Consider the following 14,097-nt stretch of genomic DNA (forward strand, 5'->3'; position numbering starts at 1 on the left):
AAACCATAACTTTGACTAGATGGACCAGCACACAGGGGATGGCCAAAACCATCAGACCAGATGAAGTCACCCACTGAGGCAGAGGCTGGACAGGGAGGGAGGCGGTGCTGAATACAGAGGGCCCACCAGCATGTCGGGATTAAGGGAAGACAAAAGGTGGCCCCTGAGATGGACAGAAAGGTGAACAGTCAGAGAGGCTTGAGGAGAACCAGGAGACAACAGTGCCGTGGAAAACAGGAGGGAGAGATCTTTCCGGATGGGTTGAGTAGTCACTCAAAGCTTTGAGAGGCCTGTGGAGTCACACGTTTGTGAGGGGCCATGATCTGAGCTCCCCAAAGACTCTGCTGCTGTGGGACCCACGGGGAAGGTGTGAGTCGGGGGAGCTACCGATTGGCAGAGAGAGGATGGCAGTGTCACGGAACCTCAATCTGAGAGTGCATGGGTGAGCAGTGGGTGCTCAAAGCTAAGATCTGAAAGGAGGAGCAGATGCAAAGATTGAGGCCAGTTCAGACCGAAGCCCCATGTCGGAAAGCTGAGCACATGGGAGTGAAGGCTTTTAAAAGGACTCCTGAAATTCTGATGCTGGTGGTTGACTGGGTCAGTTACGTGGACCCTGAAGTCTTCTCAGATTGGGCAGGTCAGCGTTAGAGCTGGGAGCCAGGCTCTCAACAACTGAAGCAGAGACAGTGACTTGGGAAGGAAAAAGATGGTGGGTGCAGGTGCGTGAGCTTTCACAGGGGCAGGCGGAAGCAGAAAGCCTGTCCATTCCCCTTGCTGCCCCACCCAGGCCCTCACCACCTCTCTCTGGGCACTGGTCTCTCTGATCACCTCATTGTTCGTGGAATTTCCAGGGGTTCCCGGCTGGAGCCAGTGTATGCTGGCAGAACTTGAGTTTGGAGGACAGCCAAAGGCTGGGCATGAGGACATTGTTGGTAAGGGTTTTGGAGTTTACCCTGGATGAGCTGGGAGGTTGTCGGAGGGCGCAGAGCAGGGGAGTGACTCAGTTTGATTCATGTTTTATACTACATTAACTTCTGTTTTCACTCGGCTGCTTTGTGAAGAATAGAACATAGAGGGGCAAAAGTGGATGAAAGAAGGGAGATGACGTAGGAGGCTGGGTGACCACTGGCCCCCAGTCACGGACAAGCGCCACTACCCCTCAGAATGACTCAGGGATCAAAGGACCCTAACTGACCGCAGACAGGTCAAGCGGGGAGGTGCTCGAGAAGGGCGGGGAGTGAGGCACCTGGGTTCCGAACCGTTGATGGAAGTCATTGAGCCCTGACATCTGGGAGGACACTGGGTTTGTCAGGAAGGACGGAGCTGCATTGGAGAGGATGTGCATGTTGAAAAGCAAGATGGTGAGAAAAGCAGAAGGCACACCAGTGGGGCTTCTCTGGAGGGTGGTGGCGGAGCTGTTGAGAACACAGCCCTCAGATGCTGGGTCTTCCCAGCACACAAGCAGGGATGTTCAGACGGAAACCCCACCATGGCCCCTTCCCTAATAGCTTTTAGCACCTCTGCACAATGAAATGCCGTGGCTGAGATGTTAACTTGAAGATGTTAACTTGTTAACTGAAGATTTTTAACAGCAACAACAAAAACAAGACCCCGAACATGCTGTGACTCCCAGCTGGATCATGCAGGTTGGCAAGACGCAAAAGGGACAGAGTTTTGAAATCAGCCAATGGCCCGACTTAATGGCATCCAGAAATGGTGTCACTACCACAGTCTGTAGTTCTAATCTCCTTAAGGCATAGGTACTGTCCTTTTTACCAGAAGGAAATATTTAGAAAAGTTGCATGCATGCTTGTTTATCTCATCGGTGTCAGTCTCTTTTCAGTGGCAATGTGAGTGGTAAGAATGAAGTACAGAAAGAACTCAGTACAGAGATGGGAAGCCCCAGTGTATTTGTACTGGGTGGCTTCAAATAACAGAAATGTGTTCTCTCCCAGTTCTGGAGGCCAGAAATCCAAAATTAAGTTGTCCCACAACCTTTCTGGCTCTTGCAGCTTCTGGCGGCTGCAGGCCCTCCTTGACTTGTGGCTGTGAACTTCCATACTGTGCCTCCATCTCCAATAACCTTCTCCTCTTCTCTTTATGTTCCCTCTCTTAAAAAAAAAAAAAAATTTATTTGCCTGTGCTGGGTCTTAGTTGTAGCACTTGGAATCTTTTTTTTAGTTGCGGCATGTGGGATCTAGTTCCCTAACCAGGGATCGAACCCAGGCTCCCTGCATTGGGAGCACGAAGTCATAGCCCCTGGACCACCAGGGAAGTCCCTATGTTCTCTCTGTCTCTTATAATGACACTTGTCACTGGACTGAGGATAATCTAAGATACAGTCCATGGGGTCGCAGAGAGGCAGACATGACTTAGCAACTGAACAACAGCCATAGCTTAACTACAATTTGCAAAGACTCTTTATCCAAACCAAGCCACATATGCACAGGTTCCTGGGGTTAGTACCTGGACAGACCTGTGAGCGGCCACCATGCCACCCACTGGGCCCGATCACCAGAGGATCCCCTGTGGAAGCAGTGTAAAGTTTTTATTAGAAAACTTACTGTCGAGCAATAATTGCTGAGGTTGTACGTACACTCCCTGTTTGTGTCTTAGTTTCTTAGATCTCCTTAGCTGCCCTTAGTCACCTGGTCTTTTTCTTTTTTTTATTTGGCTGTGCTGGGTTTTAGTTGCAGCATGTGGGGTCTGGGATCCTTAATTGTGACATGTAAACTCTTAGTTGTGGCATGTGGGATCTAGTTCCCTGACCAGGGATCGAACCCCAGGCCCCATGCATTGGGAGCACGGAATCTTAGCCACTGGACCACCAGAGAAGTCCCAGACACACAGTCCTGATTTGAAATTGGCAGCTGGCCAGCACTGCAGCTCACCTCACCTGCCCTGCTTGGGCTCTGGCGGTTCACACCAGGGAGGGTTGGGTGAGGCGCCCTGTGCGCTTGTTCACATGGGGCTGCTAACTGCTTGTGCCGAAGGAGGGAACCTGCCAGAGACGGGAGCTGCATTTCCGTAGGGAATGTTCCCCCAAATCACAACTTGTACCTCCCATTCTGATGGGCCAGGGCGATCTATCAAGATCAGTAGAAAAATGTTGATTTTTTTGAAAACTGTATTCAAAAAAATTTTATTGAACCTGAGTCATTTGCTGAACATTCCACAGAATCCTAGAAAAGTCTGACAAGCTGTTATCTTCCAGAAGTTTATAAAAGAGGACACAGCAGATAAATCTGTGCTGTTGATGAGGGCTGGAGATAACAAGGAGGAATGATCAGGGAGTTGATGGTTCTCGTCCTGTGTGGCTGGCCCAGGGCTTCTCAGACCATTGAGTGTGGGTTCACGTAGAATCTAGGCCCCATCCCAGATCCCCTTACCATAATCTCAGGAGTGGTTATTGTACACACCAGTGACTGAAAAATTGCTATCTATGTTGAAGGTGAGGATGGAGTACGAGGGTACCCCCCCTCTCAGATGTTCTGAGAGTGAAAGGGAGCCCTTTCCTAGGATTCCTGGACTCATGGCTCCTCCCCTTCTGAGCACTGATGGGCTCCCCTGAACCCTACAAGGCCACACTCGCTGCCTGTCTGCACCCCCTCAAGGATAAGCAGACAGCACTGAGCGCTGCAGAGCCTGGGGGCCATGAAAATACTGACGACCACAGGGAGCTCAGAGAGTCCCTGAGAATAGCAGTGGTCACGTCAAATATATCCTTTACTCATAATTCTGGTGAAGAACAGCACCCTTTTATGTTTCTTCTTCAGTAGCAGGGCAAGATTAATGACTTGCCAACTTCTGTGTGCTTGATGATGTCTAAATTTTTAAAAATCATCCGTACTATGCCAAATGAGTCTTAATTAAATAAGTCTTAATTAATAATTCTTAATTCAGAATTAAGAATGGGAAAGACTAGAGATCTCTTCAAGAAAATTAGAGATACCAAGGGAACATTTCATACGAAGATGGGCTCAGTAAAGGACAGAAATGGTATGGACCTAACAGAAGCAGAAGATATTAAAAAGAGGTGGCAGGAATACACAGAAGAACTATACAAAAAGATCTTCATGACCAAGATAATGACGATGGTGTGATCACTCACATAGAGCCAGACATCCTGGAATGTGAAGTCAAGTGGGCCTTAGAAAGCATCACTACCAACAAAGCTAGTGGAGGTGACGGAATTCCAGTAGAGCTATTTCAAATCCTGAAAGATGATGCTGTGAAAGTGCTGCTCTCAATATGCCAGCAAATTTGGAAAACTCAGCAGTGGCCACAGGACTGGAAAAGCTCAGTTTTCATTCCAGTCCCAAAGAAAGGCAATGCCAAAGAATGCTCAAACGACCGCACAGTTGCACTCATCTCACACGCTGGCAAAATAATGCTCAAAATTCTCCAAGCCAGGCTTCAGCAATACGTGAACCATGAACTTCCAGATGTTCAAGCTGGTTTTAGAAAAGGCAAAGGAACAAGAGATTAAATTGCCAACATCTGCTGGATCATCGAAAAGGCAAGAGAGTTCCAGAAAAGCATCTATTTCTGCTTTATTGACTATGCCAAAGCCTTTGACTGTGTGGATCACAATAAACTGTGGAAAATTCTGAAAGAGATGGGAATACCAGACCACCTGACCTGCCTCTTGAGAAACCTATATGCAGGTCAGGAAGCAACAGTTAGAACTGGACATGGAACAACAGACTGGTTCCAAATAGGAAAAGGAGTACGTCAAGGCTGTATTTTGTCACCCTGCTTACTTAACTTATATGCAGAGTACATCATGGGAAACGCTGGGCTGGAAGAAGCACAAGCTGGAATCAAGATTGCCAGGAGAAATATCAATAACTTCAGATATGCAGATGACACCACCCTTATGTTAGAAAGTGAAGAGGAACTAAAAAGCCTCTTGATGAAAGTGAAGGTGGACAGTGAAAAAGTTGGCTTAAAGCTCAACATTCAGAAAACAAAGATCATGGCATCTGGTCCCATCACTTCATGGGAAATAGATGGGGAAACAGGGGAGACAGTGTCAGACTTAATTTTGGGGGGCTCCAAAATCACTGCAGATGGTGACTGCAGCCATGCAATTAAAAGACGCTTATTCCTTGGCAGGAAAGTTATGACCAATCTAGAGAGCATATTGAAAAGCAGAGACATTACTTTGCCAACAAAGTTCCGTCTAGTCAAGGCTAAGGTTTTTCCAGTGGTCATGTATGGATGTGAGAATTGGAATGTGAAGAAAGCTGAGCGCTGAACAATTGATGCTTTTGAACTTTGGTGTTGGAGAAGACTCTTGAGAGTCCCTTGGACTGCAAGGAGATCCAACCAGTCCATTCTGAAGGAGATCAGTCCTGGATGTTCTTTGGAAGGAATGATGCTAAAGCTGAAACTCAAGTACTTTGGCCACCTCATGTGAAGAGTTGACTCATTGGAAAAGACTCTGATGCTGGAGGTGATTGGGGGCAGGAGAAGAAGGGGACGAGAGAGGATGAGATGGCTGGATGGCATCACTGACTCGATGGACGTGAGTCTGAGTGAACTCCGGGAGTTGATGATGGACAGGGAGGCCTGGCGTGCTGCGATTCATGGAGTCGCAAAGAGTCTGAGCGACTGAACTGAACTGAATTCAGAATTATCCATACCATGCCACTTAATGCTTCCTAAAAAAAGTGCCCTAATTTTAAATATCTTCAATACCTTGGTTAAAGGGCTATAGGTATTTTTCAAAGAATCTCAGTTTTTTTGTTTTTATTTTGAAGTTTAAATTTATTGTTCAGTTACTTTTAACAATCATAGGTGTGTCTTAAACTAGTTGGGCATGCGTCCTGCGCCAAGTCCCGTGCTGACTGCTTCACACGTCTGATTGCATTTATATAATCTTCCAAACCAACAATGGGGTGAATTCTGCTCACATTGCATGTTATAGATGATGAAGCTGAGACTGAGAAAGGTTGAGGAACATGGTCAAGTGTTATTTGAGCCTGCTCACTCTTTACCGCTAAGCTGTGCTGTCTTCTGGGAGAGCTGTTGATTTTCCAGTGAACTGTGTTTGAAAGTTTAGAGTCTCTGACTGTATGAAATATTCAAAGTTACTTTATTTTTTTTTATTTTTTTATTTTATTTTTAAACTTTACATAATTGTATTAGTTATGCCAAATATCAAAATGAATCCGCCACAGGTATACATGTGTTCCCCATCCTGAACCCTCCTCCCTCCTCCCTCCCCATACCATCCCTCTGGGTCATCCCAGTGCACTAGCCCCAAGCATCCAGTATCGTGCATCGAACCTGGACTGGCATCTCGTTTCATACATGATATTTTACGCGTTTCAATGCCATTCTTCCAAATCTTCCGTGGAGATTCCTCAAAGTTACTTTATGGTCTAATGCTGTTGTTATTCGGTCACTAAGCCATGTCAATGTCAGACCCTTTGAGACCGCATGGACTGCAGCACGCCAGGCTTCCCTGTCCTTCCCCATCTCCCGAAGCTTTCTCAAACTCATGTCCATTGAGTCGATGATGCCATCCAACCATCTCATCCTCTGTCATCCCCTTCTCCTCCTGCCCTCAGTCTTTGCCAGCATCAGGGGCTTTTTCAGTGAGTTGGCTCTTCACATCAGGTGGCCAAAGTATTGGAGCTTCAGTTTCAGCATCAGTCCTTCCAATGAATATTCAGGATTGATTTCCTTTAGGATTGACTGGTTTAATTTCCTTGCTCTCTGAGGGACTCCCAAGAGTCTTCTGAGAGAATCACCATAGTTTGAAAGCATCAGTTCTGGCACTCAACCTTCTTTATGGTCCAACTCTCATATCTGTACATAACTGCTGGAAAAAGCATAGCTTTGACTAGATGAACCTTTGCTGGCAAAGTGAAGTCTCTGCTTTTTAATATGCTGTCTAGGTTTGTCATAGATTTTCTTGAAATTGAAGCGACAGCAACGATTTTTAAGCATAGGCTCAGTTTTCGGGGGGGGTGCCTATTGTCAATGCTAATTTCTCACTTTCCACACTTTCTTATTCCCCCAAGTTCATTTAGTTTTCCAGAGTTCTCTTAGCTGGCTAAAGCAGGAGTCCTGGCCCCACCCCCAGAGAGACTGAGAGTGTGGCCCTGGCCCTGGGAATCTGCATCTTTATTACACCCCTCTGTGCTTCTGCAGCCAGAGTCTGCGCCATGAAACTCACTGCCACGTGTGCAGACCTCCAGGTGAATGGGCCTCTGCACGGGAAGTGGGTGCAACTTGCCAAGGGGCAGGGCCCAGCCCCCCAGAGACAGGACAGAAGCTGGGGTGCCTGCAGCTGACCCTGTCTTACTCAGTCAAAACCAAAACCAGGAAAGGAAGGGCTGTAGTTTCCAAGTTTTTTTTTCTTTTTTTCAAATTTGTCTTCACTCTGGGTTTTTGTTTTATCTTGTGAGTATTTATTTGTTTGGCTGTGCCGGCTATTAGTTGCAGTATGCAGGATCTTTAGTTGCGGCACATGGGATCTAGTTCCCTGACCAGAGATCGAACCCAGGCCCTCTGCATTGGGAGTGCTGAGTCTTAGCCACTGAAGCACCAGGGAAGTCCGTGGGGGTGCTTTCTACTCACATTTCCACCCGTTATTTGTGCTCTGCCTCACCCTGTGGTTGAAAAGTCAGTTGGAACTAACTTAAAATCCATGTGCTGTGAAAACACAACCAAATGAGCAGGGGGAAGATCCCCAACCCCCAAAGATTCCAAGTCCTTTTTCTTTTTCAGTTTGTTTCTGGGATTCCTTTTTCTGGTTACAAATGAAGTATGTACTTATTACTGAAAAGCCAAAAGTAAACACAGCGTAAACAGCCACCGTAATAATTCTGTCCGCCCAGCGACAACCACCGCTCCCTCTGTTCTCCTTCCATTTATCTCTGTGTCTTATCTTTCCTTTGTCAGTTGCAATTGAGTTCAACTGCAAAGAGCCAGGAATCCAGCCTTACCAGACCCAAGGCTCATCTTTCGCCTTCCTTCACCCAGACTATCAGGAAGAAGGGAGCATCCAGGTTTTGTGGGCCCTCCAGTCACAGGGTTGTGGAGGCCTTCTGTAAAACAACAGAATATAAAGTTTAGGTATTAAAGCGAGTGTCCAGAGTGAGAATTAGAGAAATAAATCACAAATTCAAATTTTAATTACTGATGAATCGATAATCAACAAGGACTTACCATATGGCACAGGGAACTAGACTCAGTATCTTATAATAATCTATAATGGAAAAGAATCTAAAAAGGAATAGATATACGTATAACTGAATCCCTTTACTGTGTACCTGAAAATAACACAACATTGTAAATCAGCTGTAGTTCATTTTTTTTAAGTAGGTAAAGGAAAAAAAAAATGACAGGTACCAACATCAGAAAAATGTTTTATTAACTAGTGGCTTGCCACATGCTGTTGAGGTAATCCACATGGGTTGGAAAAGAATTTCCAGACACAGAGCATTTCAGAAGGGAGTGATTTTATTAAGAACAAAGAGCAGAGATAATGTGGGCACTGCGAGCGCAGTGGACCAACCTCCTGACAGACGAGGGAGAGTTGACAGTTTTCGAGGGTTAGTAGTCAACTTTTATAGCCTCAAAACAAAGAAAATTCCTGCTGGAAGGTTGGCATTAGGTGCTCGGTTAAGGCACTGTAGGGTGACTACCGGGGTGGGCATCTTTGCCTAATTTGGGGTCAGGAAGCCTGCTGGTGAAGGAAGCCCCCACCAGGGCTTTTGGCAGTGGTTACAAAGGGGCTCAGTCAGCTTCAGAGGGGACCTGGGTTCTGAGCTGCACTTCTGAGGCCTTTGTGTGAGGCCTTGCACCTGTGGCCTTGGGGCAGGACTCCACACATGCTTCATAGTTTTCTTTCTGGATATTTTTTGTTTTATACTCTTTGATTGCTTCTACATATGTGAGGAGTTTGTAATATTTTCTACAGTGAAAGAAAAGTTTTATTATTATTGAGAGATTAGAAATTTTTCTCTCGACTTCACATTTAGTTTTTGGTAATGCTGTGTAAATTTTTAGTATTTCTATTAAATTTGAGAAAACCTTCCTCAAACTTCTGAAAATGGAAGACTAGGGACATTTCAAGTTTCCTTGTGCACTGACTCTTCATAAATACTCTGATGACCTGGGGAATTCCTTGTAGTCACTTCTACACCAGGACAGCTCACCATCGTTTGGCTAGGCACAGCAGCGACTGAGAATGATATTTCTCATTAAGCCCAAATTGTATGTCACCTGGGTTCAGTGTCCCCTTAGCTAAGTTCCAAATTGTCTTTGGCCGTTCTAACACCTTGTGGGGAGGTATAACAACAGAAGTTGGAGTAGAAAGAAACAGCACTCTTAAGTGACTGCAATTAAAACTTGCTACTTTTGCAAATTTTACAAAAACATGTGACTGTTTGAACACATTGCTAGGGTTCCAAAGCTCCATCTGAAGACTTCCATTTACTGCTTACTGGTCAGAGCTGGGTCCCCTGGCCCCTAGCTGCAAGGGGGTCTGGAAAGGTGTTTTTAAGTAGACGCATTTTTGGGCCAACAAAATCAGAGGGCTGTTGGTCAAGAAAGAATGAGTATTGAGTGGACAGCTAGCAGTGTCTCCTTCAGCTTCCAGGACTTTCTCTGTGTGTATAGATAGACAGATGTATTGTATGCCTGTATTTTCTTACAAAAATGCGTACTGTTTATAATATACCATAATTGCTTTAAGTGATTTCACCAATACTCAAAAACTAGTATTGGGAAATTTACCTAAATTGATATGTGTTGACCATCTTTTGCTACAGAACAAATTGTTGTTGTTATTCAGTCACTCAATCATGTCCAACTCTTTGTGACCCCATGGATTGCAGCACACCAGGCTTCCTTCTCCTTCACTATCTCCTGGAGTTTGCTCAAACTCCTGTCCATTGAATCGGCAATACCATCCAACCATCTCATCCTCTGCTGCCCTTTTTTTGCCTTCAATCTTTCCCAGCATGAGGGTCTTTTCCAGTGAGTTGGCTCTTCAAATCAGGTGGCCAAAGTATTGGAGCTTCAGCATCAGCCCTTCCAATGAATATTCAGAGTTGATTTCCTTTAGGATTGACAATAAATTACATTCAGCTAAATCACATGCTGCATTTTTGGGGGTTTGTGTGTGTGTGTGTGTGTGTGTGTGTGTGTGTGTGTGTGGTTAAATATGCTCTTTTTGTTGTTGTTGTAGCAGAATGCTTTTTCAGACAGCATCTCCGTGTGTAACCCAGATGAATGCTGAGTTCTGTAATGGGGAGGGTGGTTGTTGGGAACCCTTTCCCTTCTCTCCCAGCAGCTCCTGAAGCATTTCTGTGGAACTCAGTATAGACAGATATGCTTTAAGACCTCTCCATCCCCAAAAGGCTCCTTTGCAGCCGAGGCACCCAGAGAGGGCCCTGGAGCTCCGCACAAGCACAGGGGGTTATGAGGTAAACAGGAAACAAGCCCTCTGGGCTCCTCTGAGACACCCAGCACCTAAGGCAGTCATTCTGGGCCCTCATACCAACCCTCTTCACCAGGGACCCTTCCTGAGGCCTTGTGATGACACCGGATTCTGCCCACAGACTGACCCAGTTTCCTCATCCAGTGCATGGGTGTGCGCATGCTAAGTCGCTTCAGTCATGTCTGACTCTTTTCAGCTCTACAGACTGTAGCCCACAAGGCTCTCCTGTCCATGGGATTCTCCAGGCAAGAATACTGGAGTGGGTTGCCATGCCCTCCTCCAGGGGATCTTCCCAGCACATGGCTGGAACTTGTATCTCTTATGTCTCCTGCATTGGCAGGCGGGGTCTTTACCAGTAGTGCCTCCTGGGAAGCCCCTTCCTCATCCACTGGAGAGGACAAATACCACCCATCTTAGGTGATTTCTTAGGCCTGTGGAGTTTTAGGGAGATGGTATGGTGGGGGGGTGGGGTTTCCAAAGGCTGAAACACAAGTATGTGCTGTATTCTCTCTCCTGAGGAAGGAGTTGGAAGGGTGACCTGGGAAGGACATTGGAGCAGGGAGGAGGCATGGGGTGCGCAACCCACACACTCGCCATCTCCCTTTTCCAGCGCTTAAGCCCTAGCCTCCCTCTCCTAGCTCCTGTGGAAGGACCCAGGCATAAGGGAGGGGGAAAGAGAAGGCCCAGGGAATCCTAAGGTACCACTGAATATTGGACTTAAGGAACCTGCCCTGACGATGGGGACAGCGGGTCAGAAGGGAGATGGGAGGAACAGCAGACAGAGGAGGGCAGTGTTAGTGATGGCGGGTAGGATAGCCTTCTTTTGCGTATTTCACAGGACAAGGGAGATGAAGCTGCACTAGTTCTTACTTGGGAAGCTTATGGCCCATCGTTTCCTCCACAAGAGTGGAGGCCTCCCATCTCCTCTCCCCTGCCTTTCTCCCCTCCCCCCTCCCCCACCCCTCACCACCCTGCCCTGCCCGCCCCTCCAGCTGCTGGCTGTCCCCACAGCACAGCTGAGACCTGGTGATTCCCTCCCACTAGAAACTGGCCCTTTTTTCTTCTTCCTACCTCAAATATAAAAAAAATACAAAGAAAGCTGAGCACTAAAGAATTGATGCTTTTGAACTGTGGTGTTGGAGAAGACTCTTGAGAGTCCCTTGGACTGCAAGGAGATCCAACCAGTCCATCCTGAAGGAAATCAGTCCTGAAAATTCACTGGAAGGACTGATGTTGAAGGTGAAACTCCAATACTTTGGCCACCTCATGCGAAGAGCTGACTCATTGGAAAAGACCCTGATGCTGGGAAAGATTGAAGGCGGGAGGAGAAGGAGATGACAGAGGATGAGATGGTTGGATGGCATCTCCGACTCAATGGACATGAGTTTGAGTAAACTCTGGGAGCTGGTGATGGGCCGGGAGGCCTGATGTGCTGCAGTCCATTTGGTCGCAAAGAGTTGGACACCACTGAGCGACTGAACTGAACTGAACTGAACCTCAAATACAGATAAACCCAAATAACTTTCAAGTAAAAATCAAGAAATCAAAGATGTAACTCCCATTCATATATTTCCTGAGTTTTAAAAAATAATTATTTGTTTCTTCGCCCACGCTGGGTCTTAGTTGTAGCACATGGGATCTTAAGTTGCCGCATATGAGCTCCTAGTTGTGTCATGTAGGGTCTAGTTCCCTGACTGGGGATTGAACCCAGACCCCCTGCATTGGGAGCACAGAGTCTTAGCCACTGGACCACCAGGGAAATCCTTCTGATTTTTTTTTTACATTTTATTTGTAAGTAATTATAGATTCACAGGAAGTTGAAACAGTAGTAGAGAAGTGCCAGACACCCTTCACCCAGCATCCCAGTGGCAACTGTAGCATGTAGGGGGTCGATGTCGGCACAGTCCACAGACTTCATTCAGATTTCACCAAAATAGTGATTTCTTTTTTAAACAAATTTTCTTAATTACTAACATAGCTATGTTACAGAAAATAGAGAAAAATGATTCTTGGTTCACTGTCCTGTGTGGCCACTATAAGCATTAGTGTTCCTTTCCTTCCAGTCTTTTTGTGTACTTTTAGCATAAATGGAAAGCATCATTTATGCACCATGTTATAACCTGACTTACAATGTTTTAAATAAACATTTTTCTTCATAACCTAGTCTTTATCCTTGTAAATGGCCATATAATATTTCAAATGAATATGCCATATTTTCCTTCATTGCTACCCTATTACTAGACAGATTGTTGCAGTTTTACTCTACAGTGATTTTGTAACAAACAGCTTTATTTAACAACTTCCATATTTTGGAGTCTTCCTCTAGGGGCTTTCTTGGTAGCTCAGACAGTAAAGAATCTGCCTGCAATGCAGGAGACCCAGGTTCAATCCCTGGGTCCGGAAGCTCCCCTGGAGAAGGGAATGGCAACCCACTCCGGTATTCTTGCCTGGAGAATCCCCTGGAGAGAGAATCCTGGCAGGCTACAGTCCGTGAGACCACAAAGAGTCAGACACGACTGAGCAACTAACACTCCAGAGTTTAACACCCAAGGGTATGAACATTTCAGTGACTCTTGATGTAAAATGCCAGATTACTTTGCAAAAGCACTGTCTCTCATTTCCACGCCACTGCCATCTTAAACTGTTGCCAGAAGCAGATGGGGTCAGTTCTTTAATTGTCATTCATTTAATGATTTAAGAATGATACGGGTTTTTGTAAAGTTGTAGTTTCTAGTTACTTGGAAAGTTGATGATTTTTTTCTTCTCTTGACTGGTGATACTCTTTATTTTGTGACTTGGCTGTTCAAAATCTTTGCCCTATTATCTGTATGGTGTTTTACTTAACTGATTTATAAGAATTCTTTATCTAATGAAAATCTTAACCTTTAATCTGTTAACTGTGCTGCAAGTATTTCTTCATTGTTTTACCTGTTAATTTGGTTTATCATTCAAATACTGTATATATGGAAATGTTAACTTTTTATGAAACCAAATCTGTCCATCTTTTTTTTTTCCTTCTCACTTTCAAAAGTCAGTATACTCCAGAGATGCGATAAGTTACTATATTCAACTCTTTTCTTCCACTTTTTCCATGGTTTGATTTTTTTTTAATTTATACTGCTAGATGGTATAATATGCAAGTTAAAGGGATTTTTCCTGACATTTTCTGTTTATCTGAATAATCTGTGTCATGACCCTTCCTTACTTATTTCAAAGTCTCTTATTCCTATAGATGAATGTATTAAATACAGTGAGTTAGAATGTGTGGTCTGCTCTCAGCCAGATGACCTCTCCAGCCCTGTTTCCTCTTTGCTTCCACCAGATCATGACCAACACGGGGAAGGCGAGGCGGAGGGGGACAGCTGGCGTGCAGTGGGGTGGCCCGGAGCCCCTGCGCCGGCCTGTCACCCCCGGCGGCCACAGGACCGGGTACCCAGCGTAAGTCCGGGCTAAAGGAGGCAGGGATTTATTTTTCCTAAGCTTTGTTTTGATGAACTGCAGTGAAAGATGTACGTATTTAAGAAGTCAAAATAAAATGTTCATACTATAAAGCATTTCTCTCTTTATTATTCATCTTTGGGGGATTTTTTGAAAGGACAGAGGTCAAGTCTCCCTCTTCCCCCCCATGTTTCTCA

General features: G+C 45.5%; 1 protein-coding gene and 1 non-coding gene across 9 annotated transcripts in view; one reads left to right on the forward strand and one right to left on the reverse strand.

The window, feature by feature from the left end:
- Positions 1-14,097, forward strand: part of ARMC9 (armadillo repeat containing 9) — a 179,153-nt gene that overhangs the window by 140,359 nt on the left and 24,697 nt on the right. For 6 of the 8 annotated variants that reach the window (XR_011562129.1, XM_070773908.1, XM_019978475.2 and 3 more), the window contains one exon: positions 13,785-13,900. The exons of 1 other annotated variant lie outside the window; for it this stretch is intronic. Coding sequence is in view for 6 of the 7 variants with exons in the window: in XM_070773908.1 (XP_070630009.1) it covers positions 13,785-13,900 (116 nt within the window). In the remaining variant the exon portion in view is untranslated. Of the gene's footprint in view, positions 1-851; positions 2,190-13,784; positions 13,901-14,097 lie in introns of those variants that run through there. One more of the 8 variants, XM_070773912.1, reaches the window with a different exon arrangement.
- On the reverse strand, positions 12,149-12,221 carry TRNAG-CCC (transfer RNA glycine (anticodon CCC)). The gene has a single exon. It is a non-coding gene; the product is annotated as a tRNA-Gly (tRNA).

The sequence above is a fragment of the Bos indicus genome, chromosome 2 (assembly GCF_029378745.1).
Source record: "Bos indicus isolate NIAB-ARS_2022 breed Sahiwal x Tharparkar chromosome 2, NIAB-ARS_B.indTharparkar_mat_pri_1.0, whole genome shotgun sequence".
Taxonomy (NCBI): Eukaryota; Metazoa; Chordata; class Mammalia; order Artiodactyla; family Bovidae; genus Bos; species Bos indicus.